The sequence below is a fragment of the Leptosomus discolor genome, chromosome 13, assembly GCF_034619465.1.
Source record: "Leptosomus discolor isolate bLepDis1 chromosome 13, bLepDis1.hap2, whole genome shotgun sequence".
In the NCBI taxonomy this organism is placed as follows: Eukaryota; Metazoa; Chordata; class Aves; order Leptosomiformes; family Leptosomidae; genus Leptosomus; species Leptosomus discolor.
Genome location: NC_141403.1, coordinates 20512442 through 20533398, shown reverse-complemented (window position 1 = coordinate 20533398; position 20957 = coordinate 20512442). Strand labels below are relative to the sequence as shown.

The following is a 20957-nucleotide window of genomic DNA, read 5'->3' as shown; positions in this document are numbered from 1 at the left end:
AAAAAAAAAGAAAAAAGAGAAACCCACAGGAAAAAACTTTTGAAAACGAGTTGTTCATTAGCGGTAAAAAAAAAACCCAAACAAACAAAATCAACTACAAAACTGAATACATCAGCAGACACACTCAAAATCAAGGTCAAGAAGAAATACATCTGGTGTTCAGAAGGGCAGACATCCACATGACCTCTACATCGCTCCTGGAAACAAAGGCAGAGCACACAGATTTCCAAGACCATCTGAAGGAGGAAACACCCCCCAAAAATACCATTTTTCTTCCCCAGAAAGGAGAAAGAACAAATCAACAGGAACATTTAATCTTAAACTTTCTTAATCTATCAGAAATCCAGTTCTCAAGCAGAAGAGCCTTTAGCTCTGCTGTCAATGTTCCAAAAGTAACATCTGATGGTACCTGCAATAGGCCCAGCAATAATTAATCAATTTGGAGAGAATGGAATAATAAAGCCACCTATGAAGGCAGTTTAAACTATGTCTGGCTAACCCTTCACCTCATAAAAAGACCTGAAGGCAGTACGAAGGCTTGGGAAAAAGAGTACACAAAAATAATCCTCTAAAAATACTATAAGGGAACATCCCACTTTACTCAGATGCTGAAATGAAAAATAAACTGGAAAAGATCTTTGGATAAATAGCTGAGAGATCAATGACTCATGCAAAATAGTATGTTCTCCGTAGTGGAGAATGTAACTCAAGTAAATTTACACAGCCTTAGGGGGTGCTTTTATTTACTCTGATGGCATATAAGTTATAGACATTAGAACAGCAGGTACTCAAGAATCCAGCAAAATACTGACACAAACCCAAAATACATGTAAATAACAGCAGAGAGATCTCATACACTAGTAAGTGATGAATCCACTAGATCATAGCATGTTAAACAACAAACTACAAGTTTATTTTACCTGCTGTTGTTTCCTTTAAAGCAAAATGACTTTTTGGTTTTGACTTTTTTCCAGTTACTTTTAGTACTAAGTTATCTACCAAAGCATTTCAATATAGCTACTCACGTAGCTAAAGGGGCCTTCATGTCCTTACTTTCACTTGCATACATCAGTGAAGAAAGCCCCTGTAGGCGGTCTCCAGGAAAACCCAGCAGGTTGATGATTTTGAGCAGGTTTGGGGGCACCATGGATATGCAAAGATGAAAAAGTCCATATCCAAAGCTAACAGCACCTTTCAGTCTGTTTAGCGAATCCTCCGTTACACCTTCTGCAGCAATATGATTATCATTTGCAGCATCAGAAGTCAAGGATTCCTGAGTTGCTTTCTTCTGATATATTTCCTGAAGTGTATTAATGTCCGTATAGCACTTATTGTAAATTTTCCAGGCTTTTCGGAGTATCCACCCACCTTTTATGTATGCTAAAAGTCAAGGAAAAAAAACATTTCAAGGACATATTTCGTAAGTGGAACATAGTAAGTAGTAAATGCTAGTCACAAACTCTAGGATGCTCTCTCTATTGGCATTAACTTCTTGTACAAAGGATTTCGTAATAACTACTGTCCTATCAAAGAGGTCTTTCATAGTGGGCACTACAAACTTCGGTGCTTTTCAAACAGAGACTCCAAAACAGCATGCAATACAAAGGGACTTCCCTTCAGCTATGTAGCAATACAACTGTCAGAAAGAAATAGAGACATTGAAGAACCTAATGCTGGATTCTGCTCCATTACAGAGTGGAGATGAAATGGCTGCCTGGCAAACAGAGAGAAGTAAAACTCAAAGAAGAGATTACACCTCTTAAGCCCAAATGATGTTAAAAGATGATGCAAAAACACTAAAAAAACACCTTCTTTTGGGTTAGATAATAAAGATTTTCAACACCATCATTTCCCTGCTCCTCATATGAGCACAAAACCTTATAATTAAGAAAAAAAAAACATAGAAAACCAATAAAGAATGCATAAATTTTGTGGCTTTAAAACATTTTTAAGTCGGGCCTAACTTCCCCTATTTCAAACGCAAGCTGTACCTAAATTTCCCCAAGTATTTGGTCTAGAGCATTCTCAGTTGAGAAAGAATTCTCCATGTCATTACTCCCTTTACAGGAGGATAAAGACAGGCACAGCATCAGAAAATGAAGATGTCAAATCTGCCTATTTACACAGCATCCATCTGGGTTATAGCATACCCTTGGATAATGACAAGTGGTAAACAGAAAACAAACACAAAATATACTTGTACATATTAATCGTAAAAGCAGACACCAGCATTTTGTCCGTGATAGAGTCCTGAGTGTTAGCAACTGCAGTGACAAAGGAGTTAAATAAAAATGAGAGAAAATAAAAGCATGGTTATAGCAGCAGTGTTCTAAACAGGTACCAAGAAATTTGCAGAGATCAGCACTATAAGTGATGCCAGAATTAGATCATAACAGGTGGGGCGTGTCAAAGAAAAGGAAAACAGTATTAATACCAAACCACTCTCTATAAGCCTTTGACATCTTCGACAAAATCCTTCCAATTACCAAAACACATTTCTAGAGAAAGTACCACCACAGACTAGCCTACCCCTTTTCGGATTCTTGTTGTATGAAAAGGGCATGAAGCTAGTTTGATAGTCTTAAGAAATCGCACCGAGAAAGACTGCAAAATTTGTATTCTCACTTGTGACAGAAGGGTTCTTTCAACATGAAGTATTAAAAAAATTAGTCCTCTATCTCAAGTCCCATATTAAAGTGTTATAATAAAAAAAACGTGAACCCCTGCCACGATTCAACTGCATTACAAGACTAATGTTAGTTCAGTTTTAAGCAATTAGGTCGCTTTTTGGCTGCACGGCATGTTTTCAAAGTTATGTGGCTCACCACAAGATGAATGCTCATACAACTATGCATAGCAATGCAGCAGACAATAAGTAAAAATCCGCATTTTACTTATCCTATATATAGTGTTTCTCCTAATAGCCAACGATTGTGTTCTGATGAACGCATCAAAGGGAAAGGATATGATGGGGGGGAAAAAGTACAGTTTTAGGTTTTACTTCCACCAGTGTGCTGTCATTAACAGTGCACTAACACCGCATAACCACAATCTGACAAATTAAAATAATGAACTTCTGACTTTTTAAACACAAAAATTAAATCAAGCCAAATCACTGAGCTGATTTTCCAGCACGAACTTCTGAAAGCAGTCAGACCCACAAGAGCAGCAGTAAATATCAAGAACAGGTAGTTCAATATAGAATCATTCAGGTTGGAAAAGACCTTTGAGATCATCAAGTCCAACCATCAACCCTGCTCTACCAAGTGCACCCCTAAGCCGTACCGCCAAGCACCGCATCTAAACAACCTTTAAACACATTAAGGGATGGTGACTCAACCACCTCCCTGGGCAGCCTGTTCCAACACCTATTAAGCCTTTTAGTGAAAAATTTTTTCCTAATGTCTAGCTTATACCTACCCTGGTGCAGCTTCAGACCCGTCCCTCTTGCTCTATCATTAATTACCTGCGAGAAGAGGCCAGCACCCACCTCTACAATGTCCTCTCAGGCAGCTGTAGAGAGCAGTAAGGCCTCCCCTCAGCCTCCTTTTCTGAAGGCTAAACAGCCCCAGCTCCCTCAGCTGCTCTTCATAAGACTTATTCTCTAGACCTTTCACCAGCTTTGTTTCCCTTCTCCGCGCTCTCTCCAGCACCTCAACCTCTTTCTGGTACCGAGGTGCCCAGAACTGAACACCGTACTCGAGGTGTGGACTCATCAGCGTTGAGTACAGGCGGACAATCACCTCCCTGCTCCTGCTGGCCACACTGTTCCTAATACAAACCAGGATGTCACTGGCTTTTTTGGCCACCTGGGCACACTGCTGACTCATATTCAGCTGCTAGTGGGAATATTGCTGTAGAAAGCTAATATAAGTTGTTGTGTTACTAATTTTAGGATGAAATTATTTGTAATGCATCCATGAGGGCGGAGAAGAAAGTCTGAAATGTGTTAGGCATATGAGAAAGCAGCTTGCATGTCATCATATGCTTCTTGTCAAACTGCTCCAGGAAGAATACAAATTTTTACCCATCCACTGAGCAGAAATATTTGTCTGCCTCCGAATGCCTTTTTTTTTTTTTTTTTAAATTACTCATTTCAATAATCTGGTTGCTATTTTCATACAAAAATGTGATAGAAACAAAAGATGTTTATACATAATCAGAAAGATAATGTATTCAAAAAGCTGAAATAATGGATCCAACAGTTCAGCAATTGCAGTAACCACTTGGAATTTTATCTGAAGATTTCAGGTTTATTTTTACTCAGTAGAGTAACCCAAATATACTGCCTGTTCTGCAGTACGCTGCTACCCACTTCAGTTCTCTGAGCAGCAGATAAGAGAGAAAGGGGACAGTCACCACCCTCAGTTACAGCATCCAACCCAGTTACGTAGCTGCAGAACACATACTGAACTAAGAAAAAAACTTCAAGGGGTGGGGGGACGATAACACACTCCTCAAACAAAAACCCAGAACTGCATCAAAAATAGTAAGAAAACCTTTCTGCAGCACTACGCACACAGCAGACAGAAACACCCCCTGAATTTCTGCTAGCTAGAACCAAACACATTCTTGATGACATGGCTTGGAAGAAACCAGGTCTGCACATCACAGAAAGCATTATGTCCTTGACTGAAAATCTTAGTGTTATTTTAAATAATCCGTACGTGACTTTCCTGATTCCTTTCAACTAATCAGACAAATTTTCACTGACAATCCAGTCTGACTGCCATCTCTTGGTCGTCATTGATTTGGCAAGAACCTGGGAATGCACTCACTTTGTATATGACCTTGACCACATTTTCTATAAACTTATGGATAAAGGCCTGTTTTGAGATTATGCAAGAGATCCAGGAATGCAAGAGAAATTAGAAACAGCTTAGCAGCGGAGATGAGGAGGTTTGTATTCGACCCGACAGAATTAACCTCTTTGGCATGCAAGGAAGCACTTTGGTGACCAGAGAATAAGAACTGATTCAGCAGTTCCATCTTCAATACACTTCATTTAAAATTCCCTTCACTGGCAGTTTGTCATCTTCCTGAGTTGTCATAAGCGCAATAACGCATATGGGACATTAGAATTTTCCCAGTGGCCTGGACTTACAGCATCTTTTATCTTGCAGGCCACACGAAGCACATAGATGCTACTCATCTTCGTACCAACTACTCAAATGCCTCTATGGGAACATGCAAATTATTCCAACCTATCTAAGGAGAATCCGTTGAATACAATTATTGGTATGAAAAAAGCAGAAAGCTGTAATCTGTAGCAATCCAACTCATTTTATGATACTACTGCCTACACAAAGGTAGAACAGTATCTCTGCAAGTGTACCAATCTTGGCATGTTTCAAATGGAATTGTGCTCTTACAAAACAATCATCTTTACTGATAGTCATATTGCCACTTTATGATCAACTTTATTAAAATGGTATCATGCAAAAAATGTATCCAAACACTAAAGCCACAGCACACCTGATAACTCTTGCTTTACAAATGAGAGCACAGCCAAGTAGACTTGACAGTCTGCTACAATAATTTGTCTTTGTAGACGATCTATCATGGATAGAGTGGATTTTCGTCCATCAACCTGTTTGGAACATACAAACACATAAAAAACGTTAACAAAGATAACATAGAATACTAGTCCAAATCTGGCAAATTCACAAAAAAAAAAAAACACACAAAATTAACTGCAAGTGGCACTATTGCAACGAAATTAACTCAGCATTTTGAAGTGCAAAACAATGCTAAAATTTGTTTCACAGGTCATCAAGCAAGATCCTACTTAATAAACAGGGAAATCTACACATATACTATCAACTATTTTTCTTACGGTTCTACAAATACTCAGAACAGATATACATTTCATTTAACTATTACTAAATGCATCAGACATGCAACTAGAAGATACTACATAGGAAGAGCACAGAAAGGGGTATATGACAAGTGGCAGGGAAAATACAGCACCTCTTAAGAGCAGAGAGTTAAGTATGTCAGGTTCAATGCTTTTTACCAAATAACTGAGTATTGAAGAGAAATGGCTTCTGTTTCTGCTGTAGATCTGCTGTGTCACACTAGGCAGGCCACAAACTGGACCTTTCTATACTACTACTTTCACTAGTTCTCAATCTGCATGTTTTATTCTTCCTTCATTATTTAGAATGAAAAAAAAAGTAATCTAAAAAAGGAAGGAAAACTCCCTAGGAATATGCCTGGCACATAGCACTATGCAGCCTCAGCGTCACAACTTCTGAACACTACTAGAGCATGTATGAATCAAAGTCAGCCTGAATTAGGCTACAAGCTTCCTGAAATAATTTTAGCAGGTCATTAATTTGAGGCATTAAGAAAATAATTACTAACATCAACACAACCTGCTGCTTCAGAAGAGGAATTACCTGACTCTGAGTATTTTATGATAATTAGGCAATTCAAGCAAAATACTTGACTTAATTCTAAATTTATTACTAATCTCAATTGCTCTTCACATATCAAAACCCTTCTATTCAAAATACAAAGAGGAGAGAAAGGAAGTTTCCAGAAATATTTATCCAATACATAATTCCATATTTTACAAAACAAAGTTCTTACATTCTTTTTAATTTTATTCTTGATTGTTTCTATAACTCCAGCTTCTTCACTTTCACAAAGTTTCTCTGTAGCTTTCAAGTCATCACACGCCAATTGCATTTTCTCTTCTTCGAATGTCATCATGGCATTCTACCAAAACCCAAACAGATTTGAATGATAAAGTCACAAATATTTTTATTTTTACAAAAGCTATAGGATAGTAAAAATTTTCATTAAAACTTGACAATGAAACTTACTTTTTAAAAAAAAGTATTAATACACACACACACCAGTACACATAATTCTACACAAAAAACCCACCAATCTAGAGATCTGAGAGTGCTTTACCAAAATTTCAAGACAAATCAGAACGTACCAAGTCCTAACCCCTTGTCTTAAAGCTTCATATGCAAACCGAGTGTACTGTCACACTACATTAAGCAGAAATTCACAGAAATTAATTTTCAATTATTGTTATGTAAAACATGATTTGCATCTGTGCAGGTACTGCCTCTATACAATTTGCTCATACAAATAACAGGCCTCCAAAGTCAGTAACAGACAACAGCTACTGCATTTTTCAAAATAATAACCACAATTCCTACATATGTAGGAAGGAAAAAAAAAAAAAAAAAGCATCCAAGCATCAACTACTGCTGAACCAATTTAGAAAGAAGTTCAGGACAAGCAACTTCTTTTCTTGATGCTTTATTAAACGAAAGCTCTGACTGACACAGGCACAAAGTGCTGCTGCTATGTTTAGAACAGTAGCTAAGCAAGATACTTCCAAGATCCACTGATGCTGCACTGTGATGTTATACTGGTTCAGCGCATCAGTTCAGATAAGCAAGCCTGAGAGATTCTCCCTCTTTTCTTTCTCCTCTTCACTGACTTAAAAGCAAGCATAAGCCCCAGGAGGTTTCCTAACTAATATATTTTTCCATATTGCACAGGCTACAGACACTAGAGAGAATTCAAACTAATTTAATTTACAACATACCTATTTCTGGCATATTATAATAAATTCTGTCTTTAAAAGAGTATTACCATAGATAATTTCTGGTGTGATCTAAGATTAAGCAGCAAAGTCAGAATAAGGACCATCTAAAAAAACCAAGATCCAAACATTTTCTAATACATCTGCTCAGTTTTTATATAAGATATTCTCATTTTTAATACATAAAAAAAAGCTTTTAGCAGAATCTTTTGTCAGTCAATATTCTCAGTTCTCCTATATTTGAAAAGGAAGAAATGCAAATGGATTGATTCTACATCTTGCACCCTGCAGTATGGATGGAGAAATTTTCAGTAGCAAAAGCTATGAGGAAAATGGAACTTATGAGTATTATTTTATTAATACCTCTACAGCTCATTTAAGGGAGAGTTTTATTATGGCTCTTTTAAAGGAACACATAAATATTTCATACATTTGAGAAGCTGAATCACAGAACCTTTACCTTCTATTTAAACCACATGAGTAAACAAGTTTTATGTAACATAATGACTGGTTTTCAAGCTACATTTAATCTAAAACTTTGAAAAACTTAAGTCTCACAAAAAAGAAGCACACGCACGCACATACAAACATTAACCACAAGAAGAGAGATGTATACTCTGATCTCATCTACTCACCAAAAAACTGACAAAACTGGCTCCAAAACTCATTAATGGACTATGGTTTCTGTAAAGAAAACAAGATGTAGTTACTATATTTACACATATTTCCTATTGTAAAGATCCGTATTGCATCTCTCGATTTTAACTTATACATCTGAAAATAAATCTTGAGGTTTTTGTATCAAGTTACAAACATATTCCACAAGATACAATGAAAACGGAAAGCCAAAAGCTTCATCATTTTTACTAAACTGAACGCGTCTTAAAAGATTTTCAAGCATTAAGCTGCAGATATTTTTTCAAGAGAAACCACTGTCATCAAAATACATTCAGTGCAAAAAAAATTAAGAGTTACAGAAAATTAAAAATCTGGTAATTCTACTCTTCTCTTACGATCCATCACTCCAATTTTAACCTAGCAGACAAACATTAACTGGTTCTATTAAGAGATTCCCACTTCTCCCTGTTCCCATGAATGTAAGTCAACCTACCCAGATTTTTTTAAAAATTCATTTGCCACATAAATTGTTAGAAATATAAAGTTCTTACAAGGCTTACGGATTTATAGCTGCTTGGTTTCATATGCATACGGATTTATAGCTGCTTGGTTTCATGTCTATGATACTTATCTTACCAGACTACATGGAACAGTTTTGAGACACTTCACCTATTCTGTTTGCAGGGGTTTACCAAAAGGTTGAAATCAACTGCTAGATCAAAAAATGCAGACAAGCAAAATCTTGGTAATGTATGGGACAGGTGTCAAGCTTCAGGACTAAAGTAGTCACACAGACCATAAGGCTCCAGTAAGGCCACACAGAAGACACTTAAAAAAAATTCAGGATCTCAGCGGTACCACTGATCCACACTGCTCAGCAGTGGGCGACCAGGGTATATAAAAACACTGACTTCCAGGATTTAAGAAGAGATAATATTATGCTACAGGTATATATATTGCTATAGTACAGTATGCCATTTCCAACTTAATTCTGCAAGCATTAAAGTTGAGTTTTAAAACAGGACAGGCACTTGAAAAACATGGAGAAAGTAGTATATCATTTATTACAACATGAATTTCCAGTAGTAAACCCATATTACAATATAAGAGTTGGTACGCTTGTTTTGTTGTTTTTTTAAAAAAAGTAGTCATCAATACTTCACACACACACCTTTTCTCACTTTTTGATTTAGCATAAATATCTAAAAGCAAGGACATACACCAGAAGAAAGAAAAACAGGGAAGATCAACAAAGCAAGTTAGAACAGCAAAACCTTCCCTTTTTAAACACATTGCTCAATTCGGGATATGCGTATAAATGCAAGATCAACACGCCACGTTTTTCCATTATTTTCACAAAAGAAAAATAGGTTAGGTATTTTCCCCTTTGTTGGCAGGCCAATAAAGAACAGCTGCCAGTAAATCAATGCCTCTGCTATTCAGTACCTGGACTGCTCCTACCAACAGCGGTGTTACAGAGCAGCAGAAGTCAGCTACACAAGTTACACTCCCTGCAGCTGGCACTTCCAGCACAGCTCCTGCTGCAGAGGGCACGTGGCTATCTCATCATCCACTTTTCAACCCATGAGGCATGTGGGACCCATTCAGCAGCCAGCCGTATCACCATACTCCACAGCACATAACCGCCACAATACGTCTCAAGGTCACACCTACTGCATTATCAACACCCAATGGATCTAAAACTGCAGAACAGACCAGCACAAGAAATATTTATATTTATGTCCTTACGTACAAAGCTGCACTTACATCGTACTTCCAAGGAAGCTCAAAAATAAAACATTTGTTTCATTTTGGTTAATTTAGTTTCATGTTGGTTGATGAGAAGCTCAACATGACCTGGCAATCTGCACTTGCACCCAGAAAGCCAGCCGTATCCTGGGCTGCATCCAGAGCAGCGTGGGCAGCAGGGCGAGGGAGGGGATCCTGCCCCTCTGCTCTGCTCTGGTCAGACCCCCCTGCAGGGCTGCGTCCAGCTCTGGGGGCACCAGCACAAGACAGACACGGACCTGCTCGAGCGGGTCCAGAGGAGGCCACGAAGATGCTCAGGGGCTGGAGCAGCTCCCTGGGAGGACAGGCTGGGAGAGTTGGGGGTGTTCAGCCTGGAGAAGAGAAGGCTCCGGGGAGACCTTAGAGCGGCCTTCAGTGCTGAAAGGGGGCTGCAGGAAAGATGGGGGCAAACGCATTGGCAGGGCTTCTTGTGATAGGACAAGGGGCAATGGCTTTAAACTGAAAGAGGACAGATTTAGATCACACATAAGGAAGAAATTCTTCCCTGTGAGGGCGGTGAGGCGCTGGCACAGGCTGCCCAGAGCAGCTGTGGCTGCCCCCTCCCTGGAAGAGTTCAAGGCCAGGCTGGATGCGGCTTGGAGCAGCCTGGTCTGGTGGGAGGTGTCCCTGCCCACGGCAGGGGAGTTGGGACTAGGTGATCTTTAAGGTCCCTTCCAGCCCAAATCATTCTGTGATTCTACGAAATCTGAGCTTCCTTAGATCTACATACACAGAAAAAGCAGTTCTAGGGAGGCAAGCAGGTAGGCATCTCTAGATAATCCATCTTTCATACTGAAGGCCATTCAGAACAGAAACTTGTCAGAGAAAGATTGTTTATCAGACTGAATTAGAAGTACTCAACCATAACAGTCTTTAACTAGAACCAGAAAAATAAAAACACATGATGTAAGAAATAGTTAATTAGGTTTGCACTTCTCAGTAAGATCCTTAGAACACAGTTCCTGAATATTAAGTTTCCATCCACACTGAAAATGTTACTTCACACATAAATCCACAAAAATTATCTCAATGGAATAAAAGATGAGAATGGAATAAAATATGAGCATCTCAACACCTGTAAAAGATTTACTTGTAAATGTGTCAAGTATTACACTCTTATTAAAACTTTGTACAACACAACCAAGACTGCGAGGTGGGTTTTCTCCCCCTCCAAAACACGCATAAGCAAATCAAATAAGCTTAGCGACACATGCATTTGGTGCTCAGAAGAAAGTAGCATCCAGGCATTCCTCAGGACTTGACAAGAAAGACGCAAATTTTATCAGCCAAACATAAATACAAATCAAATATTGTGGAATTATAGAATACATCATAAAAGTGTTGCATATGAAAACATTTTAAGTTCTAGACTACTTTTCATTTTCTATGAGTTTATAAAGAAAAAGATCCTCCTGTTGTAGAAATAGCTACTGAAGTTTTAAAAAAATAATTAAATACATCAGCTTTAGCGGCAAAACTGATCCCCTGTCTATAGGAACAAAATTTTCAAACACAGCAACTTGAATAATGCCAGGTTTGGGAGCGAAACCAGTAAAACTGAATAAACAGATTATCTGTATCAAAATACAGATGAGACTCAAACAGCACATATATGCTGCTTCAGCAGCTCAACATATATACACACACACACTAATTCATACATACTATTCAAACATTCTTAAGCATGCACGTATATGTGTGTGAAGGTATCAACATTTAAATACAAAAGGTTTTGAAAGCCTTTATATTCCTTTTTTGTAAATTTTAAAAAATGAGGCAGCAGCTATTTACAGTTGCGAGCCAACTGCTCTTCCAAGGTAACAAAAGATATTAAAGGACTTACTGCAAGTAATGAAAATTTGTCCAAGTATTCTTTAGTATATTCATCCAAGGAAAACTGAATTTTTTCCCCAAATAAATATTTATCTTTTCAACTGATCTTTCAATGCCACATCCCCACAGAGGGCACTCTGACACACAGAGCTCACTTTGTTTACAATTCATCCCCCATGATCAAAGTCGAGACAACAAAAAACTCTGAGCACCACATTACTCTGTTCTGAAATTATCACTAGCTGTAATACATGAGGTAAAACGCTGCAGATTAGTTCTTTTTCATTTTCAGTCACTCAGTCTATAAAAAGCATTGTTGTTACAGCACATATGGGCTGTAGCACATACGGACCCTGAAGCAAGGAAACACGAGACATGGCATTATACCGTGTCTGGGAGATGCTTCTGTGGAGACCATGGAGTTTGGAAAAAAAAACATGAAAACTTTCCTGCAGGAGCTCCTCACACAGAGTTTGTATCAGCACCAAACAAAACAAGGAACGCTTCCACCACATCCCTATAAAGTCACCAGGAGAGACTGCAGCTGCAGCTTTATGGAAGATCGTTTGTTCAGGTAATTTCAGCATTTAAAATCCATTTTAAACCACCACCGTGTTTAGTGCTCAATCTTTACAAATATTATGTTGACTGATTAATTCTTCAACAGTTGAGGGCTATCTTTTCCTCGAGAGCTAGGAACGAAGTTTGCAAGGGCACAGTACTGTCCCAGTAAATGCTTAAGCCATGACTAATGATGACAGTAAGCTTCTGAGAAAAGCATCAGTCCCCGAAAACAACCCTCAGCTAAAAATCCTTATAAGTGACCTTCAACATCAGATGTGACTTTACATCTTTTGGCAGATTTCAAAAAGTTGTTAAAATACAAAAAAAAAAAAAAAAAAGAAAGAAATGAGGCAGCACTTGTGAAAATACTAACAGCCCTATTGATGCTGTCAGGAGTTACAGAACTGAACACAGCTGAACATTGGGACACTGCACTACACAAGTTGCCCTCACTACTTTGAAACAACCACCTCCATTAAGTAAAGAAAAACCTCAAGACTTTTCATTAGCTCAAAGATGATGAAAAATTCAGTCTCCAGACATATTTTGTAAAATACTGTTTGCACCTCACCTATCAAACTAGGACTCAGAAAATATCTTTATTATAAGAAACTGTGCTATTAACACCATTTCCACAAAATGCCACAGGAAAAGGTTGTACGTATCAATAAAGCTGGTATGTACAGCTGAAGTCATAAGCTTAAAAGCACTGCAGTAGACCTTTCCTCCAGGTAGATAAACTGGTGTTAGATGAGACATCGCTTCTCCCAATACACCCTAATTCACCTCATGAACGGTGAATTCGCTTTCACAAGACAGGTGTTTGCCATGCCCCATTGTCACACATGATGTCAACATTCAGGCATTTTAAGCCTTCGCTAAATGAGGCTGAGATAATACAGCCCAATTTTATCATTAAAAAAGAATCAGAACTGAGGCACATCAAAAGAAAAATCAGTGAATTCTCAGTATTTTCTTTCTTCTACAGCCATTTCCACGACAGTATTTCACTTCCAACTACATCAGCTTCTAAATCTATTACAGCCCAGCTCGTGTTTACATTCAAGTAATGGAATTAACCCACCAACATTTCCTCCTCGCTCTTCTAGGCACTGCTACTTTAACCACGGACCACTAAGAATCCCCATCATCGTACTGATAGTGATGCTCAAGTTGAAACAAAACAAATTATTTTCCTCCAAAGTGAGGAGTAAAGCATAATGAAAAATTAAGAATTCATGTAAGTTCACTCATAAATATAAAAGCAGCTATTGAGTATTTTAAAACAAGTAGACATATGTATAGCCTATATATGAAGGTAAGTAATTTACTGCAACAACATATGAATCCTTCAGTCATTATTGCATCACAGATTACTCCTGAATATATTCTAAAAATTATTTGTGAAACTACAAACATAAAACAGATCTTTACATGTATACACATTTCATCCAATACCGGTATACGAAAGAGCTAAGGCAATGTAAGTGTCCTGAAAGCACTACACTATTAAGACACAATTGAGAACTGCAAACCTGTATCTGGCATTTGCAGTAACTAGTACAACCAAAAGAGAAATCCAAGAATATAAAAAGAATAATTCCGCAGCCCTGTCCCATCCAGTTTTTACCTGATTTGTTTTGGCCTTCTGCAAACGAATGGGGAATTGTTTTGCTCTAACTTCAGGCTGTTAGGAAGCCAAGAAAACTCATTACAACTCAGTGTCATCCAGCAGGTATTCTTTATTGCGGCGCCGGGCAGCACGGGGGATGGCTGCTTCCATGCGAGCGCGCCCAAGCGTTAGGATTCTTGCCTTATATTTCATGTTTATTCATTATATTTCTAAGAAAAAGTTGGGTTATTCTAATTATTTCCAGGAATTCATTAACATAAGTTCCTCCCATAGTCCCACCCCAGTCCGTCCAAGTTACGCCCCTGTCAGGGGTCCTTGGTGGTTGTTGGGGATGAAGGTCCGAGTCTTCCTCAGGGTTGAACTTGTCCTGTGGCGCCTGCCCTGCACCATCCTGGGTCTTTTCCAATTTGCAGGACCAGCTCTTGCTCGCTGCCCTCCCTATCTCTCCTGCTTAGTCTTCTGTGTTCCTTGAGCCCCACAGTCTGACTGGAGGATTCCACCTGGTGTCCTTCGCTTGGCGCGTTCTGCTTCATCCATATCTTTAGAGTGTTGGTCAGTTAGTCCGCAATGGATCTATGCATAAGGGTCAGTACAAATCGGCCTTCCTCCCTATCTCTAAAGGGTGGACAGCAGTTGTTTTCTAAAAGCCAGTTTTCTAAAAGCCAGTTTTCTAAAAGCCAGTTTTCTAAAAGCCAGTTAGCCATTCTTTATTACAGTTAAGTTTAGATGCACAAGAATATCAGAACACTGGGAACTATGAGAAGCATTTTAAATTGCACCTTTACTTTGAAAACTAGTTACAAAGCTGAGAGACCAGATAGTTATAACATATCAACTGATTTGTACTAACTGACCAGTTCTGGACTTTTGCAGAGTCTTTTTCCACTGTAGGTTCAACTAATCTGATTGAAATTACTTTCCAGGACAAACTATAGCAGCTTAACTGACATCATATAACTTAACATTCTGAGCTCCTGAAGTGTATTAAAACAAAAACATATCACAATAGCTTGAAATCATTTACTAAAACTAGTAGATCAAAGAATGGGTGGACTAGCAAGACTGAAAAGTCTTTACAATATCTCTTATCTTTCACAGAGTTCATTTCTTCAGTGTTAAAATAAGATCTGCTTACTATCACACTTCTTCTGGCATCTCCACCAAATCCGACTTCTACCTTCCAAGTTACAAACTCAGATTTTTGTTTAGCTTTCTGTCATCTTTCCTTGGATTCCGAGTCACCAGATTTTGCTCCATATACCTAATGGACCCTTTTTAGCACTTCTTTTGGTGACAGCACTTCTCTCTGTCATGAAGGCCACAAAACTAAGCATCACATTCAATATGCTTATCTCTATGTACCCAGGTCTTGAAGATTTCAACTATAGGACTCTTAAAATCTTCCTAATCTATCCACACAACTGGAAAACTGATGCTGGTTTTAGGTGCATGACTATTACTGTGACACGTTCTGCCTAGCCTTGAGCAATGAAATCTTACCTCACTAAGGTACACGTTTATTACGCATTGAGAATATTGCTGCTAAAAATCACTTCTCTTATACATGCCGCTCCTTTCTATACATCCATCTAGCTGCTGCTCATCTGCCTATCACTGCGATAAACAAAAGCACACAGCGTTGCTACCAGGGCACTCCTGATGTATTCTCACACTGCCAATCAAGATGCCCTCTCCCTTCTCCCAACTGACTGACGTCAGTTCCCACCCTGCTGTCCTTATCTTTAGAGAAGCTACCAAAACATCTACTAAATCACTTTATTTCTGTTCCTCAGGTTCCTTTTCTGAGGTCCGGAAACAAGAATTTCAACAGCGGTTAGACTGCTCATACATGGGCCATAATCTACCTGCTGTTCAATGCTGGCTTAATGTCACCTTGTCCCAACTTCTATCTGGGTCAACAGTATTTTGAGTCACAGACAGCATTTTAAGTCAGTAATATTGGGTTCAAACACGTACCCACAATAGAATTTCTGGTCCATTACTGAAGTTTGTATGTCTGTTAATATGTATACTGTAACATGTCAGAACTTTAAAAGTTTCAGGTTTTTAAAGTAACTGTACTAAGCTTTTTTTCTCACTTTCCCATTTGCTCCAACTTCCCATTTTCTCCATGTTCTGCTTTACCATAGCAGGTTGTACAGTATGTTTTCTTATACTGACCTCATTCTCTAAATCTTTACACATTTTGTCTTAGAATCACATTTCCTCTACATCATCTTCCTTTTCTTCTTTGGAGATGAGCTTATTACATACATTTTACTTGTCCATCTTGTACCATTTCTCTTTTCATTCAGATGCAAGTTAAAAACTTTATCAAGCCTTCTCACAAGTAAGAGTCATTCATGCAGTCAAACATTTCCTTGGTAGGAGACAGAAGATTGTTGGATTTCTTGTAAGATAATATCCCTGATCTTACGCTTTATGTTGTGAGTCACCATTCAGATAAAAAGTTCCTGATTTTATTTGACACTGTCTTCTCTCCTCTTAGCTGGAGGAAGTTTTTAAATCATTTTTGAATTGCAAATGCTCTTAAGAAGTGAAGAATCAGGAAAAAAAAAAAAAAGTCTTTTGACAGTTTCTTCTTTTAAGTGTTTAGGAATCCACAAAGCTACAAGGGGAAAAAGAACTCTCCCATTCCAGCTTTCTTGCTAATGTCAGGGTGGTTCACCAAAGCGATACCACCCCATGGGCTGACTGTGGGCTCCATCTCCAACGCCTGTGTCCTTGGTTAACCTCCACATCTCTTGCAGCTTTCACAGGTGCTCAAAGCTTAAACCGATGAGAACTGGGATGGTGTCAGCACTGTACAAGCTGAATAGAAAGATTGATACCTGACAGTTTCAAACAGGAGTTAGCACTGTGGGGACCAGACACCGCTACAAGGAATAAAGACAGTGGCGCTGCCTGCTGCAGATTTCCGAAAATACTACATCCTTTGGCATTTGATTCATGTTCAGAACGTTGTCACCACTAGCAGGTGGAGGATCTGGACTTCTTTAAAAACAATAGACTCATGAAAAAGCATATGCAGATGTTGATGCTAGATAATTTTTCAAACCCTGATAGCCTCCTTCAATTTAAAACAAACAAGTTTAATTCAAAACAAAAACAAGACACAAACTACACCTGACAAATCATTAACTGCTTTACAGTGACAGTCAATGCAGTTCTAACTACATGTTGTACCCGTCACGTCCATCTGACTTCTTCAGGATCCAAGTAGATACATACAAGCTCTGAACACCAAAAGACAAAAACTACTCTCCCTTGTACAACACAGAGGCAACGGTTCTATAGCCCGTAACTTCAAAGCACCACCACTCTTCAAAGGCAAGACTTTACTGGTGCAGCCATACATATGAACCACAGTTGTCATTTCTTCCCTGGTTTCCTCAAGGACTGCATTATGACCAGCTTTCAAACGTAACTGATTTGGGGCTCATCAGCCAGCTTTCTGGAAGACGCAAAAAAGCAGAAGAGCAAAGAAAGAAACAGATCCTTGGAGTGACAGCTGTCCATAGGCTCATCAAGCCTGCCTACTGTCCCATAAAGATATCAGCAATGATTTGAATTAATTTTTCACAAGATCCTTCAGGTGGCAAATGAAGAAAAAAAATTAAAGCAATAAACAGAAATTAGTATTCTTGCTTCCGCTAAGAAACAGTTTTAACTAATTTAAATTATGTCAACAATGAACCTGAAGTTTTGCTGAATAACTGAATTTCCAAACAGTATTGTTCTTAGACAGTTTCTGTAAGAAAAAAAATTTCGATTCCTCCCCTCACTTCTAGGATTCACCTGATAACCGCTCGGCTTCTGAAACAGAGCTAAACTACCTGCACAGGCTGCAGTCTAGAATTAACACTTTCTATACGAAAGGTCATTTGAAATACAGACAACATACACTCACATCAAGTTCAAAAAGCTGCATTTCACCAGACATCTTTGAGCTCTAGTGCTGCAAACTATAAACATCCATATTAAATTACAGAGAGATCCAAAGAGCTGCTCATTTGGCTCACCAGTCCCATTTAGGATGGGTTCTATTTCATAATTGCAAGCCTACACCAACAAAAATATAGTCATTTAAGACTGTATTCAAAGAAACATCACAGCATTACTCAAGCTCTTGTAGGAAGAATGCATCCAAGACAAGTACAGAATCAAAAACCGTTGGGGGGGGGGGGGGGGGGGGGGCGGGGGCGGGGAATCAACCTCACTGCATGTGTCTCCAAAATCCAAATTTATAGGAGGTTGAGAATACTTTGCTGTATCTTCTCTAATGTGAGGTTTCAATGCACAGCTAATCTGCAATTCAATAAAGGTCTACTAGCTCACAGCAAGAGGAACCCTGCTACGAATTCTGGGATGAGGTAGACAAGGCTGGAAATTTTCACAGTCATTTAAAAACTAAGACAGAGATTATCAATTTATGAATCATAAAACCACTTAATCTAATGAAGGAATTCCTATTTACTCCTTGCAAGTAGTGTTTAAAGGGCAAGATCAAACAGTACACTGAACTTAAAGGCACTTCTTGATAAAAATCAAAGAAAAGCCCACACCTGGAACAAAAAAAAAAAAAAAGGTAAGTTTCTGCATTTAAGAAATTCTTAGTAATAAATCTTCTAGATAACCAAGAGAACAATTTGCAGAAGACATCATTATTCACCGTCAAGGAAGGACTAAACTGCATTTCGAAAATGGGAATCTTAACGATTTTACTCCCTAGCACTACTATACAATATAAGCAGCAACCCGTATTTAGAATTCCTAGACTACTTCCAGATTCACACTACTGAGAGAAAGCAATGGCACCACACAACCAAAAGTGGAGGAGACAAAACCTGAGCAAGCATTTCTTAACTGGCACCTTAAAAAGAATACGTAACACAGAAACAACCAACAGGTTCCTTAGATACCTATAACAATTGACAACTCCAACACACTCAAAAGATAAGTAACTCACAGGGCGCAACCTCAGATGAACAAGTGCTGCATGTTACGCATGCGAGGAATTTCGAGACCTTACTTGTCACCTGCAATATTCCAGTTAGTTCTACACAACAGCGTTATGTACGTAACATAGCAGTATATACTAAAGACGAAATGACATGTTTAATATTAGGCTGTGGCAGGTACACAGTGAAGTTATTATTCCATTATTATTAAGGGGAGTTTTAATTTGTCAAACTCCCCCCACTCTACAGCTAAACATCCTTTTTGTAAGTAAGACTTAATTACATAGGTACCCCATCGTTATGAAGTGCTATTTCAAGTCAATCAGTCTTTTTTAATCACACAGGCAACAGCAGTACAGTGCATATTAATTATTTAGACTGTATGCGCAATTACAGCGGCTCAAGCCTGGGTGGAATGCATTAGTCCTCAGACAAAAATCAAGGGCAGGTACGGGCAATATTTTCTTTAAGATTGACTTACACGGTTGTGTTAACGCCATTCCCACCAGATGGCTACTTAACGCACAAACCTAGACATGATGTACGGAGGGATTATGAACATAACCTTGCAGCCCGGAGATAATCACAGCAGCATTCAAGGAGCTTTTACCGCTACCCCTTTCGTAGGCTGAAACCAGCATCAGATCATATCGGAGCATGGGAGAGAAAACCCCCAGGAAGCGTCTCCAGGCGCACGTGTGTGTTTACTCACGCACGTTTGCGAAACGCAGCCAGTGCCACCGAGGGACCCGCCGCCCCCTGCCCGGCCCTTCCCCACCCCTTCAATAGGGCGACAGGCACTTCCACAGCGACACGCCGCCCCTGCCACCAACCCAACGCGCTGCCCCGCAGCCACCCCGCAAAGCCGATCCGCAGTCCCCAGCGTGCCCCCTCCCCGCGACAGACCGCGGACTGAGGAGACAACCTGGGCCGCCAGCCCTCCCCGCCCCGGGCAGGGCGAGGCTGCCGGCGCCAAGACCCCCTGCCCGGGGAGCGGGGCCCTGCGCTCCTCACGGCCCCGCCGCCACCCTGGGGAGGCCGCCTGAGGGGAGAGTGAGGCCGGCGCGGCCGCGCAGGTGGGTGACGGGGAGAGGTGCGCGGAGGCCGGGCCACCGCCGGCGGGCGGAGGGGGGCGCCCGGGGCCGCGCCGGCGGGGAAGGCGCCGGAGGAGAGGTCGGCGGAGGGGCGACGGGGGCTACCTGTATTTCTTGAAGAGCTGGTCGGACTCGCGGAAGCCGTTGTTCAGCAGCATGTTGATGCCGGCCAGCGCCAGCTCCGCGTCCTCAATTGGCAGCGGCGCTTCCCCGTCCTCCCGCCGCGGCGGCGGCTGCTCCGAGCCGGCCATAACGATGAGGAGGCAGCGGGACCCAGCCGGCTCTCCCCTACCTACCTACCCACCCACCTATCTATCTGTCTGTCTATCTATCTATCTATCTACCCGGGTGGCTCGGTGCTGCCTCGGCGTGCCCGCAGGGACGAGCCGCGGGCGCCCGGTGCCCGTGGAGGCGCGAACGCGGGGCCGCCGCCGGGCCCTGCTCCCCCCGCCCGCGCTGCGGCGACCCGGCAGCCGCCTCGCGCCCGCAAGCCCTCCAAAAGCAGCGGCGCCCGCCTCTCTCCCCAGCGCGCAGGCGCCGATGGGACCGCGCATGCGCGGGGGGGGGCTGTCGGCGCGGCTGCAGGCTGTGAGGGGCAGGGGGTTGTGAGGGAGGCGGGGTGGCTCCGCTGTGGCGGGGTGGCTCCGCTGTGGCGGGGCTCGGGTGGGAGACGGCGCCGGTTCGCTTCTCTAGGGGCCCTAAGCTGCCCTCCTTCGTCCTCCGTTCGGGGCCGCCGCCCCCTGGCACCGGGGAGGGAACGGCGAGCCTCGGCGGGAGGGAGGCGGGAGCTGATGCCCGGCTTGAGAGGAATTTGTGTGCGGAGCTGGCTTGTTTTGTGGCCCTTAAGGGTTTTTATTCCCTCGGTGTGTCTTCCC

General features: G+C 40.8%; 1 protein-coding gene across 1 annotated transcript in view; it reads right to left on the bottom strand.

Annotated features, from left to right (window-relative positions):
• TTC39C (tetratricopeptide repeat domain 39C) overlaps positions 1–20333 on the bottom strand; it is a 35848-nt gene extending 15515 nt beyond the window's left edge. Inside the window, exons 1-5 of the mRNA XM_086472639.1 lie at positions 20188–20333; positions 8206–8254; positions 6595–6723; positions 5476–5590; positions 1026–1380 (exon numbers count right to left, since the gene is read on the bottom strand). Of these exons, the coding sequence (XP_086328765.1) occupies positions 1026–1380; positions 5476–5590; positions 6595–6723; positions 8206–8254; positions 20188–20333 (794 nt within the window). The remainder of the gene's footprint in view (positions 1–1025; positions 1381–5475; positions 5591–6594; positions 6724–8205; positions 8255–20187) is intronic.
• Positions 20334–20957: the final 624 nt, after the last annotated feature.